At 42.1% G+C, this 21,270-nt stretch overlaps 2 protein-coding genes across 7 annotated transcripts in view; both read right to left on the bottom strand.

The window, feature by feature from the left end:
* Positions 1-20,648, bottom strand: part of LOC139579023 (NACHT, LRR and PYD domains-containing protein 3-like) — a 72,667-nt gene extending 52,019 nt beyond the window's left edge. The window contains exon 1 of the mRNA XM_071407234.1: positions 20,523-20,648. The gene's annotated coding sequence lies outside the window, so the exon portion shown is untranslated. The remainder of the gene's footprint in view (positions 1-20,522) is intronic.
* LOC139579018 (NACHT, LRR and PYD domains-containing protein 3-like) lies at positions 252-20,902 on the bottom strand. Of its 6 annotated transcripts, XM_071407225.1 has the most exons (17): positions 20,767-20,902; positions 20,523-20,601; positions 18,099-18,212; positions 16,950-17,092; positions 15,737-15,850; positions 15,180-15,296; positions 14,684-14,797; positions 13,922-14,363; positions 13,249-13,465; positions 11,290-13,060; positions 10,922-11,095; positions 10,593-10,766; positions 10,309-10,482; positions 5,070-5,243; positions 4,730-4,903; positions 4,570-4,616; positions 1,749-3,432 (listed from the first exon to the last, which is right to left on the bottom strand). In XM_071407225.1, exons 4-17 carry the CDS (start codon positions 17,069-17,071, stop codon positions 2,888-2,890), a joined length of 4,359 nt encoding a protein of 1,452 aa, XP_071263326.1. In that variant the 5' UTR covers positions 17,072-17,092; positions 18,099-18,212; positions 20,523-20,601; positions 20,767-20,902; the 3' UTR covers positions 1,749-2,887. The 6 variants fall into 6 exon arrangements, with proteins under 6 accessions (XP_071263329.1, XP_071263326.1, XP_071263324.1 ...); XM_071407228.1 differs by lacking the exons at positions 18,099-18,212; positions 20,767-20,902 and having other exon boundaries at positions 252-1,891; positions 3,124-3,432; positions 20,523-20,659; XM_071407223.1 differs by lacking the exon at positions 18,099-18,212.
* Between the last annotated feature and the right edge of the window lie 368 nt (positions 20,903-21,270).

The following is a 21,270-nucleotide window of genomic DNA, read 5'->3' as shown; positions in this document are numbered from 1 at the left end:
CGATAACACTTTACCACAACTTCATTTATAAGTCATGTGTTATTAACTTGAAAATGTGTTGCCACTTTAACTTGTTTTTCAAGCTCTTTGGATAGTATATTTTAATAAGAGTATTCTTATTTGTGCATTTTATTTGTTACGCTGGGGGTTTGAATTATAACATAGCCGAACTATGCCACCTTTTAATATCATAATGTCAGGTCCTCGAAGCTAAAGTCAGGGAAGGAGCATGGTAATGAACAGGCCAGACATCGTACAAAATCGGTTTTTATTTACAATCAGAAAAGATAGACAACTTTTTTTTTGCAAACATGAATGCGTCTGGGTAGACAAGCATAGCCTTGGGAAGAATGTTATGAGTTGAAATCCCCTATAATCGCATTATTAAATGCATGGAATAATTTATTATAATGGGAATCAAAAAACTCAAGGGGGGGGGGGGGGGGGTGAGAAAAAGCGTTCCATGCATCTATAATCACATTTGCATAGTGGCATACAGTTAAGCAGAGGGGTTTTTAGGATTTCCCCCCCCACAAAAAAAATCAGGTTCTGGAGAAAAAAAGAACTGCAATTCTGTCATTTACATGATAAAAAAACATTATGTTAATGTCTTCTAATACCAGACAAATGACCGAAATGAGTGGCTACTCTGACAGTGAAACACTCAATCAATCAAGTTTATTTTATATAGCCCTCCGTACATCAGCTAATATCTCGAAGTGCTGTACAGACACCCAGCCTAAAACCCCAAACAGCAAGCAATGCAGGTGTAGAAGCACGGTGGCTAGGAAAAACTCCCTAGAAAGGCCAAAACCTAGGAAGAAACCTAGAGAGGAACCAGGCTATGAGGGGTGGCCAGTCCTCTTCTGGCTGTGCCGGGTGGAGATTATAACAGAACTAAACAGAGCAATAAAAACAACCTGGACTTGAATACAAACCTATAGCCCAGGCCAATGAACAAACATACAGATTGTACAATATTAAGAGGAATACAGTATATACACTGAGTGCACAAAACATCAGGAATGCCTTCCTAATATAGTTGCACCAGCTTTCACCTTCTGCATGGCACACGCAATCCATGTCTCAATTGTCTCAAAGCTTAGAAATCCTTCTTTAACCTGTCTTCTCCACTTCATCTACACTGGTTGAAGTGGATTTAACGTGTGACATCAATAAGGGATCATAGCTTTCACCTGGATTCACCTGGTCAGTCTATTTCATGGAAAGAGCAGGTGTTCCTTTATGTTTTGTACACATAGTGTGTGTATATACACACACACACACACACACACACACACGGTCAAAAGCTTTAGAACACCTACTCATTCAAGGTTTTTCTTTATTTTGACTTTTCTACATTGTAGAATAATAGTGAAGACTTCAAAACTATGAAATAACACATATGGAATCATATAGTAACCAAAAAAGTTTAAACAAATCAAAATATATTTTATATTTGAGATTCTTCAAAGTAGCCACCCTTGTGCATTCGGAAAGTATTCAGACGCCTTCACTTTTCCCACTTTGTTACTATACAGCCTTATTCTAAAATGGATGATATAAAACATTTTCCTCATCAATCTACACACAATACCCCATAATGATAAAGCGAAAACCTCACCTTATTTACATAAGTATTGCTATGAGACTGTCTAGCCCAAACCATGAAAAACAGCTCCAGACCATTATTCCTGAGAAGGCATTTCCTCTGATCCAGAGTCCAATGGCGGCGAGCTTTACAGCACACCAGCCGAGCTTGGCATTGTGCATGGTGATCTTAGGCTTGTGTGCGGCTGTTCGGCAATGGAACCCATTCCATGAAGTTCCCGACGAACAGTTCTTGTGATGACATTGCTTCCAGAGGCAGTTTGGAACTTGGTAGTGAGTGCTGCAACCGAGGACAGACAATTTTTACCACCTTATGCCTGCGCCATTGTTGCTCCGAGACATTTCGCCTTCAAAATAACAGCACTTACAGTTGACCTGGACAACTCTAGCAGGGCAGAAATTTGACGAACTGACTTGTTTGAAAGGTGGCATCCTATGACGGTGCCACGTTGAAAGTCACTGAGCTCTTCAGTAAGGCCATTCTACTGCCAATGTTTGTCTATGGAGATTGCATGGCTGTGCATGATTTTATACACCTGTCAGCAACGGGTGTGGCTAAAATAGCCAAATCACAAAATTTGAAGGGGTGTCCACATACCTTTGTGTGTGTGTGTGTGTGTGTGTTCCTGAGAGTATTAGCTTTCAGTGATGGGGTCATAATGTTTTGTAGCTTAAACCGTTAAGTTAGATCCACATTTCTAGGAATAAAAAAAATAAAAAACATTTTGTGACTACAGGAGGTTACTCAGGTAACCCCGGTTCTATGAACGAAGTGCAATTTTATAATCAGGCGACCCCCAAGTTTGGGAAAAACTGCAATAGCTTATCTCAAGCAAACTGACAGCCGCAACCAACCAGCTTATCTCGGCAAACTGACAGCCGCAACCAACCATAGAATTACAATCCACAGATGGCAGTTCCCATTGACAACAACGTGTTTTTTAAAATTTTACCTGTATTTAACTAGGCAAGTCAGTTAAGAACAAATTCGTATTTACAATGACGGCCTAGGAACAGTGGGTTAACTGCCTTGTTCATAACAAGCTGTTCTATATTTGCTGCATAAATTGCAACCTTCCTGACAGGAAGTGCTTACGATAAAAACTTTTTAGATGCTATTAATTCTCTGATTTTTTCTATCTGGTTTAGTATTTTTAATAAGTTTTATTGGTCTGTTCAGACAGGAGTAATATAATTTAGGGAAAAATATTTTTATTTATATACTGTCACTTTTTTGAAAATGATTTATATTTTTTCAGGGACAGCTGCAGCACCCCTACTTATGTAGACAAGGAAGAGTCTGGGTAAATCCAAAACCCAGGATAGAGGGGCTCAGTGAATGTGGTGTAGAATGTGTGAAGATGTTTCTGTTTACCAAAGGACACACTATAGAAGGACAAAGTACCAGCTGGCCAGTCAAGATACACACCAACAAAGATACAACGGTCCTGTGCAAAACAGGACCGCGGAAGAATGTGATATTGCCTCCCGCATTGTAAAAGTAATAGTCACCTTCACCAGCGCAGTTCAAACTCCAGGACTTAGTATTTTGTCCAATCCAACTGTCAGACCCCCATCCCATCCGACTCATTCCTTTGTAAGTCACTCCAATGTCAGGCTTTCCACAATCCCACATCACCTCCCAGTAATATCGAGATCCAGATAAACCTTCTCTGCAGAGAACTTGGGGATGCCATTTAAATCTGTCTGGATGGTCTTCATAATGCTGCTCCTTGTCCACCCGTGTCACCTTCCTGTTCTCCTCAGAGAGTAACAGGTGTGCGTTTGCTGTATTTGGGTCCATGGTGAGCCGACAGGCATCTGTAGACAATGGGGACACATTATCATATTCATTATCTCCAGCACCCTACCAGTGTCTACATAAATTAAACTAGTCATTTTCTATGTTCTGTAGTTAAACTAAGTGCGTTACTCTCAATGATGTAATCAGAAGTATAAAAAAAACGGTGAGTTATATTTTGCAGTAACATGGAGAGCAGGCAAACACCCTCCTACTGGCTGGAAACTTTGTGTCGTTTTTGACAATCTTTTTTTTTTATTACCCCAATGACATCAAGTTATTTTTTACTACAGGGTTTGAGCTAAATCCAGAATCAGAGTTCTTTGAGGTTCTACAGCATGTATACACTGGTATGGTTAAAGGGGCAATCTGCAGTTGCTACATACATTTTTGGACTTTTAAGATAATCATCTATTTATTTTTGCTAAACGCTATACACTGAGTGTACAAAACATTAAGAACACCTGCTCTTTCCGCGACAGACTGACCAGGTGAATCCAGCTGAAAGCTATGATCCCTTATTGATGTCACCTGTTAAATCCACTTCAATCAGTGTAGATGAAGGGGAGGAGACAGCTTAAAGAAGGATTTTTAAGCCTTGAGACATGGATTGTGTATGTGTGCCAACTCAATATTAGGAAGGTGTTCCTAATGTTTGGTATACTCAGTGTATATTATATATCCATTGAAGAATATAACTAATAAATGACTCATGAGCTTAGTTCAATGGTCGTACCCCATCAGAACCCAAAATATAAGCTTGTTTTACTCCAATGTTTGTGAACAACATAATTGTAAACAAACACTGTATAGCCTCAAAACATGGTTAAAACTACAACTTGGATCTCCTTGACTGTCAGTCCTTGCACCCATAGCTCTATGAATTTGAAAGTGGTTCAATTTCTCCAGCCCCATCTCTCAGCTGTTTACCAAAAACGGTGGTGGGGTGACCACCTTGCTGTCGTTTGAACTGCACATTACTCCCTCAATTAAAATGTCTTACACTGGTAAGACATGATGTAAAAAAATAGGTAAATTGTTTGTTCAACGACAAAAACACTAAATCATATAAAATGCTATTTTGTATGTGGAAGTATGTATTAGTTACTACATCTGTAGTTCTGAAGATGCAGTTGATTACAATTGAAAGGACTTACATTTTCTCAGCCCGGATACCAGCCTGCACTCTGCACCGTGATCCACACTGTAGTAAAAACAGCACGGTTATTACGTAACAAGGAACACACATGCATACTCATGTGATAGAAAAGCACCTCACACTACCAGGTCTTACTGTCTGCATAATTGTTTTCTTACTTGAGCTTCATCAGTTTGCATCTGGGATCCCCTTGACCAGCTGAAAGCAGTCCCCCTGCAGAGTCTCCTGGGTGATTGTAGCTCAGGTCCAGCTCTCTCAGTTGGGAGGGGTTTGACCTCAGAGCTGAAGCCAGAGCAGCACAGCCATCCTCTGTGACCTCACAGCCAGACAGTCTACAGAGGGACACACACAACAGCTGTGTAGGTCGGTGTAATGATCTACCACGTGGCATCTACAGTATACGTTTGTCCGTGACATAAACAAAACCAGACTTTGACAGACAATAATGATAACAGAAATAATTCACAACATTGTTCTTCTTTAAACAGATGTACTTACCCTAGTGTCTGCAGTTCACAGTTTGGATCCGCCAGGCCATCAGAAAGCAGTGTAACTCCTGAGTTCTGCAGGTCGTTGTCTCTCAGCTCCAGTTGTTTCAGTTGTGAGTTGGTTGCCCTCAGGACTGAGGCCAGATCTGAACAGCAACCCTCTGTCAGATCACACTGACCTAGACTGCAGCATGGGTTCACACGAGTATGTTGAGGATGCATTCATGATAATTACAGATAAACACACACACACACACACACACACACACACACACACACACACACACACACACACACACACACACACACACACACACACACACACACACACACACACACACACACACACACACACACACACACACACACACGTTGCATTCGGAATGTATTCAGACCCCTTCCCTTTATCCACATTTTGTTACGTTACAGCCTTATTCTACAATGGATTAAATAAAAACTTTCCTCAAAGTATTCAGACCCTTTGCTATGAGAATTTAAATTCAGCTCAGCTGCATCCTGTTTCCATTGATCATCCTTGTGTTGTTTCTACAACTTGATTGGAGTCCACCTGTGGTAAATTCAATTAATTGGACATGATTTGGAAAGGCACACACCTGTCTATATAAGGTCCCACAGTTGACAGTGCATGTCAGAACAAAAATCAAGCCACAAGGTCGAAGGAATTGTCCGTACAGCTCAGAGACAGTATTGTGTCAAGGCACAGATCTGGGGAAGGGTACCAAAACATTTCTGCAGCATTGAAGGCATCCAAGAACACAATGGCCTCCATTATTCTTAAATAGAAGAAGTTTGGAACCACCAAGACTTTGTTTTAGAGCTGCCCCCCCGGCCAAACTGAGCAATCGGGGGAGAAGGGCCTTGGTCAGGGAGGTGACCAAGAACCTGATGGTCACTCTGACAGAGCGCCAGAGTTCCTCTGTGGAGATGGGAGAACCTTCCAGAAGGACAACCATCTCTCAGCACTCCACCAATCAGGCCTTTATGGTAGAGTGGCCAGACAGAAGCCACTCCTCAGTAAAAGGCACATGACAGTCCGCTTGGAGTTTGCCAAAAGGCACCTAAAGGATTCTCAGACCATGAAAAACAAAATTCTCTGGTCTGATGAAGCCAAGATTGAACTCTTTGGCCGAAATGCCAAGCATCACGTCTGGAGGAAACCTGGTACCACCCTACGATGAAGCATGGAGGCAGCATCATGCTGTGGGGATGTTTTTCAGCGGCAGGGACTGGGAAACTAGTCAGGTTTGAGGGAAAGATGAACAGAGCAAACTACAGAGAGATCCTTGATGAAAACCTGCTCCAGAGCGCTCAGGGCCTCAGACTGGGGCGAAGGTTCACCTTCCAACAGAACAATGAACCTAAGCACACAGCCAAGACAACGCAGGAGTGGCTTCGGGACAAGTCTCTGAATGTCCTTGAGTGGCCCAGCCAGAGCCTAATCTAACATCTCTGGAGAGGCCTGGAAATAGCTGTGCAGCGACACTCCACATCCAACCTGACAGAGCCTGAGAGGACCTGCAGAGAAGAATGGGAGAAACGCCCCAAATACAGGTGTGCCAAGCTTGTACAAGACTTGAGGCTGTAATCGCTGCCAAAGGTGCTTCAACAAAGTACTGAGTAAAGGGTCTGAATATTTAGTTTTTTATTTGTAATACATTTGCAAAAATTTCTAAAATCCTCTTTTTGGTTTGACATTATGCGGTATTGTGTGTAGATTGATGAGGGGAAAACATCTATTTAATCCATTTTAGAATATGGCTATAACATTATAAAATGTGGAAAAAGTGAAAGGGTCTGAATACTTTCCGACTGCACTGTATGTGTGTGTGTGTGTGTGTTGGTATGTTTACTGTGTGTGTGTGTAATATATATATATATATATATACACACACATATACACACAAAAAGAGCAAAAGAAACACACTAGGACTGCATGATATGGGCAGAAAGTGTAATTGCGATTTGATTTGCGATATACAATAGATCATTACACTTCTGCAAAAAAAAAATTCAATCATAGAAATGTATATTAAGAAGCTGTTTTTAAAGCAGCATCATTCGTTTGGAGCAATCGGTTGACTGCATTTGAATTAACAGAACAGCATGCACACTTATCTACAAGTGGGAAGGAGGCTTTATGTGTGTGGGAAGCAGCTGCAAGAGGCGAGAGGGAGAGACGACAAACAGAGTAAACTATAAAAACGGACGTTACATGCAGCTGAGTGGCGTTTCAAAATATTGCACGTGTCAATATTGCAATTTTGATGTGAATTAGATTAATTGCGCAGCCCTAACTAGTGTTGTCATGATAACAGAATTTTGACTTCGATTACTGATACCAGGTTTAGTATCACCACACTCGATACCATCACGATTCCATGGCAAAAAAAGAAGACACATTAGCCAAAGTCACAGAATGGCACTTGATCCAGACAGATAAACTACTGCTCTGTTCGATCGTTGGCCATCTTTTGAGTCCAATATCATTACATTTGAAAATGTTTACATCAACATTTTTCAGAGACAGCCCAACGAATCGATTATACAGTCATCCAATCAATTTGACTTTGTTTTTACCAATCTAATTACATAACAACAAAATGGTAATCATTTATTTGAAAGGTAAATATCTATTGATAAACTGGGTAAATCAAGATGTAGCCTAGACCTATTCACAATGCAGGTGAATGCATATTCAATAGGAGTGTGTGCATGCATTGAGTTATTGAGCTTGTTTTGGCTGATAGCATGGGGCTACAGATGACAAACAATCTGTTTCTGTTACATTTGGGACGAGGCATAACGTGCCCTATTCACTCCACACACACACACACACACACACACACACACACACACACACACACACACACACACACACACACACACACACACACACACACACACACACACACACACACACACACACACACACACACACACACACACACACACACACACACACACACACACACACACTTAGTCCGCTGAGGCAATAGATCATATTTGGGAGAGAAGTGAGATTAAGTAAATTAATAAACTTTTGGTGGTAATCAGCTTTGAAAATCAGCATATTTAGCTTAATTGATTATCAAAAACAAAGTACTAAGGTAGTGAATTGATCTTATCTTCAGCTGTAAGGAAAGTTAGCCTACAAAAGCTGGAAGCTACCAGTATCTTCTTGCATTGTAAAGTGTTCTAGTCTGTATGAATGGACATTGTTTTGCAAACAGTAGTTAAGAGATGGGACCAAGTCACAATTTGTAAGTCCTAAGCGAGTCTCAAGTCTTAACCTTCGAGTCTCGAGTCAAGTCCCAAGTAATAATGGGTAAATCCCAAGTTCCACAGCTCAGGTCGAGTCATGTCACAAGTCACTAATTTCGAGTCCTCAAGTCAATGGTTAAGTGTTTTATGCCAATTTCTTTCAAATTGCAATGCATCAGTGGTTTTGGACCCACATGTTTTACAAACTGGAACCATTTTTTCCCACTACCGCATAGTCCTTGAAACCGAACGCAACCATTTTTGGGACCGATGATGCCCTGATGCAGAGGTAGCAGCACAGTTTCCAGAGTGGTGCGGCAAATTGTTTTCCCCGGAGCTTTTCCTATTCTGGTAACCTAATCATGTATATATTCAGGACCCTATAGGGTATGACAGTGATTAATCAGTTGTAAAAACGTTTATTCTATGGGCAAAGATGGGAGTGGGACCAGAGATTTTCTAATCAGGTCACATAGTTTAAAAAAAGAATCTGTAACAACTTCTGGACATAGGGAAGATGTCAAACTGCAGCAACCTTGTACATGTTCATATGAATTATATTTTAAAACAAGACTAACAGGCGTTTCCTTCACACAGACACAGAGACAACCATTGCAGTGGGACAATAGAACTAAGAGGGCCGAGCCTTTGCATATGTAATTAAAAAAGTAACTCGCACAGTCTATGTAATCTGTATTGTGTTTGATTCATTTCAGTTCACAATTTTGGATTGAAAAAGTCAAGGAGGCCTAGCCAGCCCGAGTTTGAATATAGACTAAAACAAATTTGATCTCGTTCACATTTTCTCCTAACACAGATAAATGGGCTATAAACAGGCTACATAACATTCCCCCTTCGTTTACCCCGGCCAGAGTGCAAGAAGGGACAGGGAGCTGTAGCCTGCTGCTGAAGAAAATCATATTCCCAGGCTGCTGCAACATTTCTGTGAAGAGTTCTTTCTTGTGTCTGTCGGGAGTGTTATCAAGGTTTGCTAAATAAATACCGGAAGACAGTGGAGAGGGGCACACGCTTTGCGCTTTGCTAGACGACTTGCTTTGTGTCCAGCCTGCGGGACGTGTGATTTCAGTGAATCTGGTTGGTCAAGGCACAGAACAGAACGCACAGAACCTGCAGCACTCCGATATGAAGGTCAGATTGTCATTCAGATGAAGTCCAAGTCAAGTCACGCATCATAGATGCTCAAGTCGAAGTCCAGTGGCAAATGTTTGCTCTTTTTACCAAGTCAAGTTGCAAAATTTGCGACTCGAGTAGTATTTGAGTCCAAGTGACATGATTCGAGTCCACGTCTCTGGTAATGAAAAGTTTCAATGCCGTGTTGCATTATTCAAGTGTGTTTTCTGAAGCAGCATGAGTGGGGAGCTGAAATGATGCAGCCCAGTGCAGGCTAAGTGGGGAGCTAACATGATGAAGCACAGTGCAGGCTAAGTGGGGAGCTAACATGATGCAGGACAGTGCAGGCTAAGTGGGGAGCTAACATGATGCAGGCTAAGTGGGGAGCTAACATGATGCAGCCCAGTGCAGGCTAAGTGGGGAGCTAACATGATGTAGCCCAGCGCAGGTTAAGTGGGGAGCTAACATGATGTAGCCCAGTGCAGGTTGTGGGAAGCTAACATGATGCAGCCCAGTGCAGGCTAAGTGGGAAGCTAACATGATGCAGCCCAGTGCAGGCTAAGTGGGAAGCTAACATGATGCAGCCCAGTGCAGGTTAAGTGGGGAGCTAACATGATGCAGCCCAGTGCAGGTTGTGGGAAGCTAACATGATGCAGCCCAGTGCAGGTTAAGTGGGGCAGGCCGGAGGAATGTAAAGTAAAGTAAAAAAGTAAAAATAATTCTAGTACAGAACCATTTTTCATGTCAAGTATCAAAAAAGCACCTACGTTTGGTATACCGTGCAACACTAGTCCTAACACACACACACAGGCAGGCACGTGCACGCACACACTTACCCTAGTTTCTGTAGTTTACAGTTTGGATCCGCCAGGCCATCAGAAAGCAGTGTAACTCCTGAGTCCTGCAGGTCGTTGTCTCTCAGCTCCAGTTGTTTCAGTTGTGAGTTGGTTGAACACAGGACTGAGGCCAGATCTGAACAGCAACCCTCTGTCAGACCACACTGACTTAGGCTGGAGGGAGTAGAGGAACATTGAATAGCCAACACGATCTTACTTACACACACACAATAGTACATGAACATAAACAAACATGTGCATGCAGCGTGCACACACACACTTACCCTAGTGTCTGCAGTTTGCAGTTTGGATCCTTCAGTCCAGCACACAGCAGTGTAACTCCTGAGTCCTGCAGGTTGTTGTATCTCAGCTCCAGTTGTTTCAGTTGTGAGTTGGGTGACCTCAGGACTGAGGCCAGATGTGAACAGCAACCCTTTGTCAGACCACATGGACCTAGACTGCAGTGGAGAAGAGGACACACTTGAACATTACACACACACACACACACACACACACACACACACACACACACACACACACACACACACACACACACACACACACACACACACACACACACACACACACACACACACACACAGTGGATGCTCACATAAGTGTCTGTATGTTGTGGAGTGGACTGATTATTCCGGCACAGAGCAGCTTCACTCCTCTGTCTCCCAGGTCATTGTAGCTGAGGTCTAGCTCTGCCAGGGGGCAGTTTGGTGTCTGCAGGGTTGAGGCCAGTGTCCAACAGGATGTATATGTGAGGTCACAGCCAGCCAGTCTAAAGAGATGTATTACACTTTTAGATATTCCAAACCGTAATAATAATATGACATACATAAACACAATGAAAAAGAAGTCTCTTACTTCAAACAAATGCAATGTTTAGAGTAGCTCAGATGATGGTCAATCTAGACCTATATTTTCTGAGTTTAATGTCGGGTGTCCGGCATCTCATTATACAACACAACTTACGATGCTTTCTTGCAGGTTTTCACTACTGGCAGCAACCTCAGACGACCTTCCGCTGATGTGTTATATGTCTTCAGGTCAAACTCATCCAGCAACCCCTCTGACATCAGTAACACAAAGGCCAGGGCTGAACATTGGTGAGGTTGTAGCCTTGTTTCTGAAAGAGTTCCTGATCGCAGGGAGGTCTGGATCTCTTCAACTACAGAGTTATCCCCAAGTTCATTCAGACAGTGGAACAAGTTGATGATCCTTTCTGGTGAGGATTCCATCTTAATCTTGTCTGAAAGGTACTTGACTGTTTCCTCAATGCTCGGTGTTTGACCTCCTCTCCTTGTCAGAAGGCCTTTTAAGAGATTCTGATTGGACTCCAGTGAGAGGCCCAGAAGAAATCGAAGGAACAGGTCCAGGTGTCCATTCTTACTCTGCAAGGCTTTGTCCACTGCACTCATGTGCAAGTCAGACAACTTGTCACACTTGAATGATTCCTCAAACACATTTTCAGACTTCCCCAGCCATGACTCTAAAGCATATACTGCTGCCAGAAACTCTTGAATGCTCAGATGCACAAAGCTGAAGACCTTGTCTTGGTATAGCCCACATTCGTCTTTGAACATTTCTGTACACAAGGCTGAGTACTCTGGCGCCTCTGTGACATCGATGCCACACTCTGTCAGGTCTTCCTCATAGAAGATAAGGTTACCCTTCTGCAACTGTTGGAAAGCCAGCTTTGCTAGTTTAAGGATCATGCCTTTGTCTGACTGAGACAGTTTCTGAGGGTTTTCCTCTGTGGCTTTGTTGTACTTTTTGTTTTTCACACTGGTTTGGATGAGCAGGAAGTGGGTGTTCATCTGTGTCAGAGATTTGGGAACGTCGACATTCTTTGTTTCTTTTAGCATTGTTTCAAGGACAGTGGCTGATATCCAACAGAAGACTGGCATGTGGCACATGATGTAGAGGCTTTTTGATGTCTTCATCTGTGTGATGATTCTGCTGGCCAGGTCCTCATCACCGATTATCTTCCTGAAGTACTCCTCCTTCTGTGGGTCACTGAAACCTTTTACTTCTGTCACCTGGTCAACACACTCAAAGGGTATCTGATTGGCTGCTGCTGGTCGTGTGGTTATCCAGAGATGAGAAGAGGGAAGCAGATTCCCTTTGATGAGGTTTGTCAGCAGCACATCCACTGAGGTTGGCTCTGTGATGTCATACAGGTCCTCATTGTTCTGGAAATTTAGAGGATGTCGACACTCATCCAGACCGTCAAAAATGAAAAGAGTTTTGATTTCACCACACTGAATGCTGTCAATATCTTTTAGATCTGGGCAGTAGTATTGCAGAAGTTGCATCAGACTATATTGACCCTTTTTCAGGTTAAGGTCACGGAAAGGAAGAGGAAATATGAAATGAATATCTTGATTTGCTTTTCCCTCTGCCCAGTCAAGGATGAACTTCTGCACAGAAACTGTTTTTCCAATGCCAGCAATTCCTTTGGTCAGCACAGTCCTGATAGGTTTTCTTTGTCCAGGTAACCTTTTGAAGATGTTGTTGCATTTGATGGCGGTCTTTTGTGTGGTTTGTTCCTTAGAAACCATCTCGATATGTCTCACCTCATGTTCATTATTGACCTCTCCACTTCCACCTTCTGTGATGTAGAGCTCTGTGTAGATGTCATTTAAGAGAGTTTGCTTTCCATGGTGTCCAATTCCTTCAAATATTTGTTGAAACTTCTGCCCCAGTTTAGTTTTAATTTCTCTGGCTTTCCAAAGAGTTTTATCTAGGAAAATAATACAATTGATATTAGTTACCACAAAACAAGAAGATACAGTAGTTCAAAAGTGAAACTAGATTATCAAGACACTACTCATTAAAAGTGATTTCGATAAATGGGGGTTGGAGGTTGAAGAAGTATAAGAGATGGTGGTTGTAACCCCCTTTGATCCTTTGTCTGAATTGCAGTCTTACTTCTTATGTCTAGAAAGTTCAGTGTGATCTTCAAGGCACCCTCGGTTCCAAAACTCTCCAGCATCTTCTCAACCAAATCTTGAACATCTTCATTGTCCAGCTGGGTCTCAAAGCACTCTGGGTAACAATGGATCAGATGATTTTTGAAGAGATTCAAATCATTCATGTTTTTCAGTGACTGTCCTAGTAGAGATGAAGTGTCCAACAACATGGGGATCTGAAAAAAAGGCAGATATCACTTATTGAGAGCATTCTACAAGAAGAAAGCAATCTTGTGAAAAAGCTGTCAATATATAAACAAGACCGCAAGATAAGAGAAAGATTAAAAAGTTGTTCAGCCTACAAGGCTAGATCCCACTGGGCACAGACGTCAGTTCTACGTCTAGTTTTGATTTACATTTGGTTGAGTTGTCAACTAACGTGAATTTAACAAAACATGTCAACATGTCATTGGATTTAGGTTAAAATTTGGGTGAAAATAAGACAAAATGCTTTTACGTTGATGACTTTTCAAAGCCAGTCAGTTTCCCATGTTGACTCAATGTCGTCACATTTATTTTGTCTTTGCTTAAATGACGTGGAAACAACGTTGATTCAACATTTTTGCCCAGTGAGATGGTTATTCAACGTTGTGTTCCTCTAGTAAGAATAGATACAGAACATCATTTCTTACCTCTATGTAGCGCTTTCTGTGGCCTCTATGGTCCTCCACGGCACACATATTACAGATGAGTATCTGGTCGGTCTTACAGAAGACTTCCAGAGCTTTGTGGTGCAGCTGGCAGAGTTTCTGCTCCAGGTTTCCTGTCACCTCCACCAGGGTGTGTTTTTGCAGTGCTGCTACTGTGTAATGCTGCCGTACGTGGCTCTCACAATAGGAGGCAGTACAGATCAGACAGGACTTCACAGCTTTGAGCTTTTTCTCAGTGCAGAGATCGCAGGCCACATCTCCAGGTCCAGCGTAGTAGTGACTTGACTCTGCGTGTTGATGTTGGAGAGGTTTAGGTGAGACCAAGACGCTTATGCACTGCTTGCAGTAACTGTGTCCACAGGGGATGGATCCTTGAGCCTTTGGCCCTCTTTCACACAGGGCACACAGGTCTATCGTTAGCCCACTAAAGAGATGAGGAAGGGAGAACAGTTTATAGGTCTTTCTCAACCTGCTTGTTCAATGCAAATGAACCACAAGGCATAAATGAGCCATAAGTTGAGTGTTATTGCAATGCATTGTCATATTCACTTTATTTATGTCCTGACAAGTCATGAGATGCATGTTGCTGTTTACATCTCAAAAATAGTGTTTTTATTAGGCATTTCTTACAACCATACAGTGAGTTGTAATAAACCGTTTTATTCAAGAACTACAGCAATAGTGTTCTGGACATTGTTCTATTATGCCATAGTTATTTGATTTATGAGCTTATGTTTATCAAACCTTTTTTCATTTACGGGGTGCTGGTTGAAAGTAGGTGGAAGAAACATTGAGTTGTCACTCTTCATTGATACCAGGCTGGGTGTAGGTGACTCTGCTCTCTTTCTCTTTCTGACTCTGGAGAGAAAGCCATGGAAACATTAACATGTGACTTCCAGTGTCATCAATTACCCATCCTCTACCCAAGCTTCATCAATTACCCATCCTCTACCCAAGCTTCATCAATTACCCATCCTCTACCCAAGCTTAATCAATTACCCATCCTCTACCCAAGCTTCATCAATTACCCATCGTCTACCCAAGCTTCATCAATTACCCATCCTCTACCCAAGCTTCATCCATTACCCATCCTCTACCCAAGCTTCATCCATTACCCACCCTCTACCCAAGCTTCATCCATTACCCATCGTCTACCCAAGCTTCATCCATTACCCATCGTCTACCCAAGCTTCATCAATTACCCATCGTCTACCCAAGCGTAGCTTATATCTTATCATACCTGTTGTCAACTGTTTGTGTTTCCTGGTTGAAAGTAGGTGGAAGAAACATTGAGTTGTCACTCTTCATTGATACCAGGCTGGGTGTAGGTGACTCTGCTCTCTTTCTCTTTCTGACTCTGGAGAGAAAGCCATGGAAACATTAACATGTGACTTCCAGTGTCATCAATTACCCATCCTCTACCCAAGCTTCATCAATTATCCATCCTCTACCCAAGCTTCATCAATTACCCATCCTCTACCCAAGCTTCATCAATTACCCATCCTCTACCCAAGCTTCATCAATTACCCATCCTCTACCCAAGCTTCATCAATTACCCATCCTCTACCCAAGCTTCATCAATTACCCATCCTCTACCCAAGCTTCATCCATTACCCATCCTCTACCCAAGCTTCATCCATTACCCATCGTCTACCCAAGCTTCATCCATTACCCATCGTCTACCCAAGCTTCATCCATTACCCATCGTCTACCCAAGCTTCATCCATTACCCATCGTCTACCCAAGCTTCATCAATTACCCATCGTCTACCCAAGCGTAGCTTATATCTTATCATACCCGTTGTCAACTGTTTGTGTTTCCTGGTTGAAAGTAGGTGGAAGAAACATTGAGTTGTCACTCTTCATTGATACCAGGCTGGGTGTAGGTGACTCTGCTTGGTGCTGCTGGACACTAAACAAAAACAGGGAGACAGATCATCTCAACAACTACGTTTCAACAGTTGCATAACTGTAACTCAGAATGTATACATATTTTGGACATCTGAGCAATCTTGAGGGAATCCTATTTGTGTCAGAAAAGGATGTTCATATCATAGGTAAGATATACAAAACCTTGCAGAGAGGATGTCCAACTGACAATCTCTTAGTTAAAAAAATATTAACTATTGGAACAAGACTTGAAAATAACTGATATTGGCACAAGATGGAGGGAATGTTGGAACACAACTTACGAAATTAGTTAATGAAAATGTACGCTTTATCCTGTATAAATTAATGTATGGAATTTATTAGACAAATTTCACAAATTCTATTGCACAACGGCAACGTCATGTCTTAAGTGTAAAACTAACAATGACTCAATAATTCTTGCTTTCTCGGAATGCTATAAAGTTCAAAAGTTATCGGCAGAGTTAGAAAGTTGGCTGTTAGAAGTATTACAATGTAAATGTACTTTTAATCCATCTGTCTGCATATTTTAAGCCATGTTATATAATTTGTTTAATCTTTATTTAACTAGGCAAGTCAGTTAGGAACAAATCCTTATTTTCAATGATGGTCTAGGAACAGTGGGTTAACTGCCTTGTTCAGGGGCAGAACGACAGATTTTTACCTTGTCAGCTCAGCGATTCGATCTTGCAACCTTTCGGTTACTAATCCAACGCTCTAACCACTAGGCTACTTGCCGCCACAAAATATGAGGGTGCAGTGAGCTACCCGATGGGTTGGACTTATACTCTTCTCGTCAATCATCTTGAAAAAACGTATACTTAAATAGCATCGTTAAGACAATGGAAAAATCACAGGCTTCATTATCTAAATATTGAAAGAGTGTGGGTGACGGAGAGAAACAAAATGGTGCAATTTGAGGACTTGTGGCGGAGAGGTAATGCAGCTATTGAAGATAGGGGTGAGAACAGGTGAGTCTGGGCAGGTGTGATGTCGTTGATGTTTGTGTGCGTCTGTATGTTGTCTTTGTACGTGTATGCATGTACTGTTTTTAAAAAAATATGACATAAAAGAAAATATATATTTCAGAATGAATGTTATACCTCTCAGAGCTGATGTCTTGAGGGAGGCTCATTTTAGAGGCAGTGGTCCCCTCCTCTCTCTCCCCAGAGAGACTCATTTTAGAGGCAGTGGTCCCCTCCTCTCTCTCCCCAGAGAGACTCATTTTAGAGGCAGTGGGTCACACCTACAGACAGAACAGATCAACGGGAAATACACTTATCAACCAACAATGAACAACAGTGCTTTCCATAAGCGCCGGCTGTTGGCCATATAGCCGATTAAGTTCTTTGTGATGGAAGTTTGTTGGTGGTGGTATATATCAATGCTAAACAGCATCAAAAAGGTGCTCAAACTCAAGCAGGTATGTAAACGTGTGGTTGATAGTAGCATGCCGGATAAAACCGGACGGCGGTGAGTCAAGGGAGTTCCAGAAATAGTTAACGTTAAATAAATAAAAGACCACTTGAAGGGAATGCTCTCTTAATGAAGCAAAGCACCTCCAGATGACACGAGAAGGGAAGAAGGTGGATAGCCTGTCGGTGCTACTAAACTTTGAGGGTCTGGGTACTGCCAGGAAAAGTTAGGATTGGGCATATGAGTTACGATGTGCGAGCTTATGTTCAGAAACCACTGCGTTGCTATAATTGTCAAAGGTTTGGGCACGGTGTGTAAAGGCAAAAGGAGATGTGTTAAGTGTGGGGGGAGAACATGCATATGAGGAATGTGGAGATGGGGTCCAGTTAAAGTGCTGTAACTTTGGGGACGCCCATAGTGTGGCATATCGGAGTTGTGCAGTGATGAAAAGACAGGTGGAAGTGCAGCAGGTGAGAAGTGAGTGTAACATATCGTATGCAGAAGCAGTGAAGGTAGTTCAGACAGAGACAAGCTGGGCACCTAGAAGAACAGGTATTCAGGTCAACTGTAAGTGCTGTTATTGTGAAGTGGAAACACCTAGGGGCAACGAGCTCAGCCGCGAAGTAGTAGGCCCCACAAGCTCACAGAACGGGACCGCCAAGTGCTGAAGCATGTAAAAACCATCTGTCCTCGGTTGCAACACTCACTACCGAGTTCCAAACTGCCTCTGGACGCAAGGTCAGCGCAATAAGTATTAGTCGGGAGCTGGATGGCCGAGCAGCCGCACACGAGTCTAAGATCACCATGTGCAATAGCTGGAGTGGTGTAAAGCTCACCGCCATTGGACTCTGGAGCAGTGGAAACGCATTCTCTGGAGTGATGACTCACGCTTCACCATCTGGCAGTCCGACGGACGAATCTGGGTTTGGCGGATGCCAGGAGAACGCTACCTGCTGGAATGCATAGTGTCAACTGTAAAGTTTGGTGGAGGAGGAATAATGGTCTGGGGCTGTTTTTCATGGTTCGGGCTAGGCCCCTTAATTCAAGTGAAGGGACATCTTTACTCTAGAGCATACAATGACATTCTAGACGATTCTGTGCTTTCAACTATTTGGCAACAGTTTGGGGAAGGCCCTTTCCTGTTTCAGCATGACAATGCCCCTGTGCACAAAGCGAGGTCCTTACAGAAATGGTTTGTCGAGATCGGTGTGGAAGAACTTGAAGAACTTGGCCTGCACAGAGCCCTGTCCTAAACCCCATCGAACACCTTTGGGATGAATTGGAACGCAGACTGTGAGCCAGGTAAAATTGCCCCACATCAGTGCCCGACCTCACTAATGCGCTTGTGGCTGAATAGAAGCAATTCCCCGCAGCAATGTTCCATCTAATGGAAAGCCTTCCCAGAAGAATGGAGGCCGTTATAGCAGCAAAATGGGGACCAACTCCATATTAAGGCCCATGATTTTGAAATGAGATGTTCGACGAGCAGGTGTCCACATACTTTTGGTCATGTAGTGTACCTCAGCCCAGACCTACAATGCCACTGTGAGTGGGAATTCTTTTAACATCCCTCGACTCCTGCCGTGTCAACAGATATCACCCAAACCCCCCTGACTTTCGGAAAATGAGTGTACAACTGGTAAATAGTCGCTGATATTTCAGTCAGATGTCTAGCTAGCTAGAACTCTGGCTATTAGCCAGGTAGCTAGCTATAACTAGATGGCTAGAAGGATGACATTAGAAGCTAACGTTGAACAGAGCCTGAAATTAAGCTAGCTATAATCAAAAGATGGGCTACTATAAGTTCTCTTAACAAAATATATTTTCTTTATAGAGAGTAGTGAGACAGACGGTGGTGAATCAGGCTGCAATGAAGGAGGCAAATAGATACACAGAGAGAGGAAGCATTGAAGCAAGCAGGGAGAGAGGTTAGTAGTACAGTGGGCACAGTGGTTCCCAAACCTAGGGTCCAGGACCCATATGGGGTCCCCTAAAATGTAAATAAGGTCCCCTGAGAGAGTCTTTAATCTTATCAAGCACATTAACTTGTTTCTCTTCAAATCAGTATAGAATACAACATTTTAGAGCCAACTAAGGGCCTTTTACACTGTCAGAATTCACTTTCATGTCATAATGTGTTGGGACAGCCTGTGGGACCTAAAATTAAGTGAAATACATTATAAAGATAATTTAATATTATGTACACTGAACAAAAATATAAATGCAACATACAAAAATGTCAGAGATTTTACTGAGTTACAATTCATATAAGGAAACCAGTCAACATCAGTCCTGACTTACCACTCATGTACGTAGTAAATAAGTAGTGAAACACGTATTATTAAGTACAACTTGTAAGGTAGTGATCTATAAGTACCAATCCACAAATGTAATTCCCTATCCACAAACAAACACCTTTTGATTTGTATTTGTAAATTGATATATTGCATTACAATTGTTTTATAACTGCAGATATGCAGGTCATTTCCAAGGGCCTTCTGTAAAATGACTTCCATAAAGATTTGCACATAGCAGAGATATGCGGATTGGTGATTTACATTTGTGGATTGGTACTTATTTGTACAGATCATGATACACGAATACAAAATGCATGCTGTGAGTTCACAATACATTTGGCATGATATTGATCCCATACCTGCGCGCTCTTGCTGAATGCAGATGATATTCCCCTGAAACTGGGCAATGTGTACGGCGCGCATGCGAATATATTTCACGTGTTTTGCAATTGTGTAGGCTACTTTGCTCGTGATTTCACTATTGTACTACATAATTGATCATTCATATACCTCCACTAAACGACTTTGATATACATCAGTGGGGATTAAGAAATGAGATTACGCAATGCCCACTGAAAAAAAGTGGGTATAAAGCGTATAACTGCGCATAGCATCCACTACACCACTGGCCCTTTTGTGTTTTACAAAAAGTGCACTCCTATATGAGTCGTCACTGTCTGAGACCGAGTACGATTGTGTCCGACACCAAGACAAGACCGAGACACTCAAAATGTAGTCTCGAGACCGAGTACTAAAACAATGTCTGCTACATACATATAGCTAAAAAGCTAAACTGTTTTAGTGAATGCAAACCTATAGGCCACAACAAGGCTAGACACTCTTAAAATCAGCTAATTTTAATTGAATTACAATATATTGGTCTACCACCACAGTAGTCTTTTATATGGCAATTATTTAACGATACACATCATTAAATCAAATACAAAAAACAACAAAACTAACCTTAGAGGCCAACGCCCAGCAACATGTCCTCCGCCTGGTAGCTTAGCAGGCAGATCCTCTGTGTCGTTCAAAAGATTTACTTTCGAATTCAACAAAAAAGTATTTGTTGCAGAAACCCGAAACCGATTACACTACAATCAACCGATTAAAAGGTGGAAATCATCATACCAATCACATCAGTCATGTGGTGAATTTGGTACGCGTTACCTTTGAATTGTGATTCAGAACCATACATTGTACTTACTGTTGTTATTGTAGTTCTTCTATGTTATATTAGCGATCGCACAATTTAACGTGCAATCCGCTACCTACTGTGCAGGATGCAAACAAGATTCCCAATAAAGGAACAAAATACCAAAACAACTATCAATAAATAAATAAATAAACTAAACTAAATCAAACAACTTTTATGTAAAAAATAAAACAGATCTGATCCCTAAACAGGCTCAAGGGGAACGAGGGACGGCGGGTCTTCGAGCACCGGTACCCCTTGCAAGTAGGGTTGCAAACAGTGTTGCCAACTCCTCAGTAAGGAAAGTAGCTATTGGCTGTCCTAAAAGTTGCTAGAAGTCCCTAAATGACTCCTTCACCTAATTTGCATAATTGGCCATGCGCTGTATGAGAGAGGAATAATGTCGTGGGAGAGACAAAAAGTGAGTAAAAAACACCCTAAATATGTTTAGAACTACAAATGAATTTTCTTCTGTCGATTCTTGTTTTTTTAATGTCACAATTCCAACCCTCCTCC

This window comes from Salvelinus alpinus, chromosome 6 (assembly GCF_045679555.1).
Source record: "Salvelinus alpinus chromosome 6, SLU_Salpinus.1, whole genome shotgun sequence".
NCBI classification, from domain to species: domain Eukaryota; kingdom Metazoa; phylum Chordata; class Actinopteri; order Salmoniformes; family Salmonidae; genus Salvelinus; species Salvelinus alpinus.
Note: the sequence above shows the minus strand (reverse complement) of the source record. Positions and strands in the feature narration are given on the sequence as shown.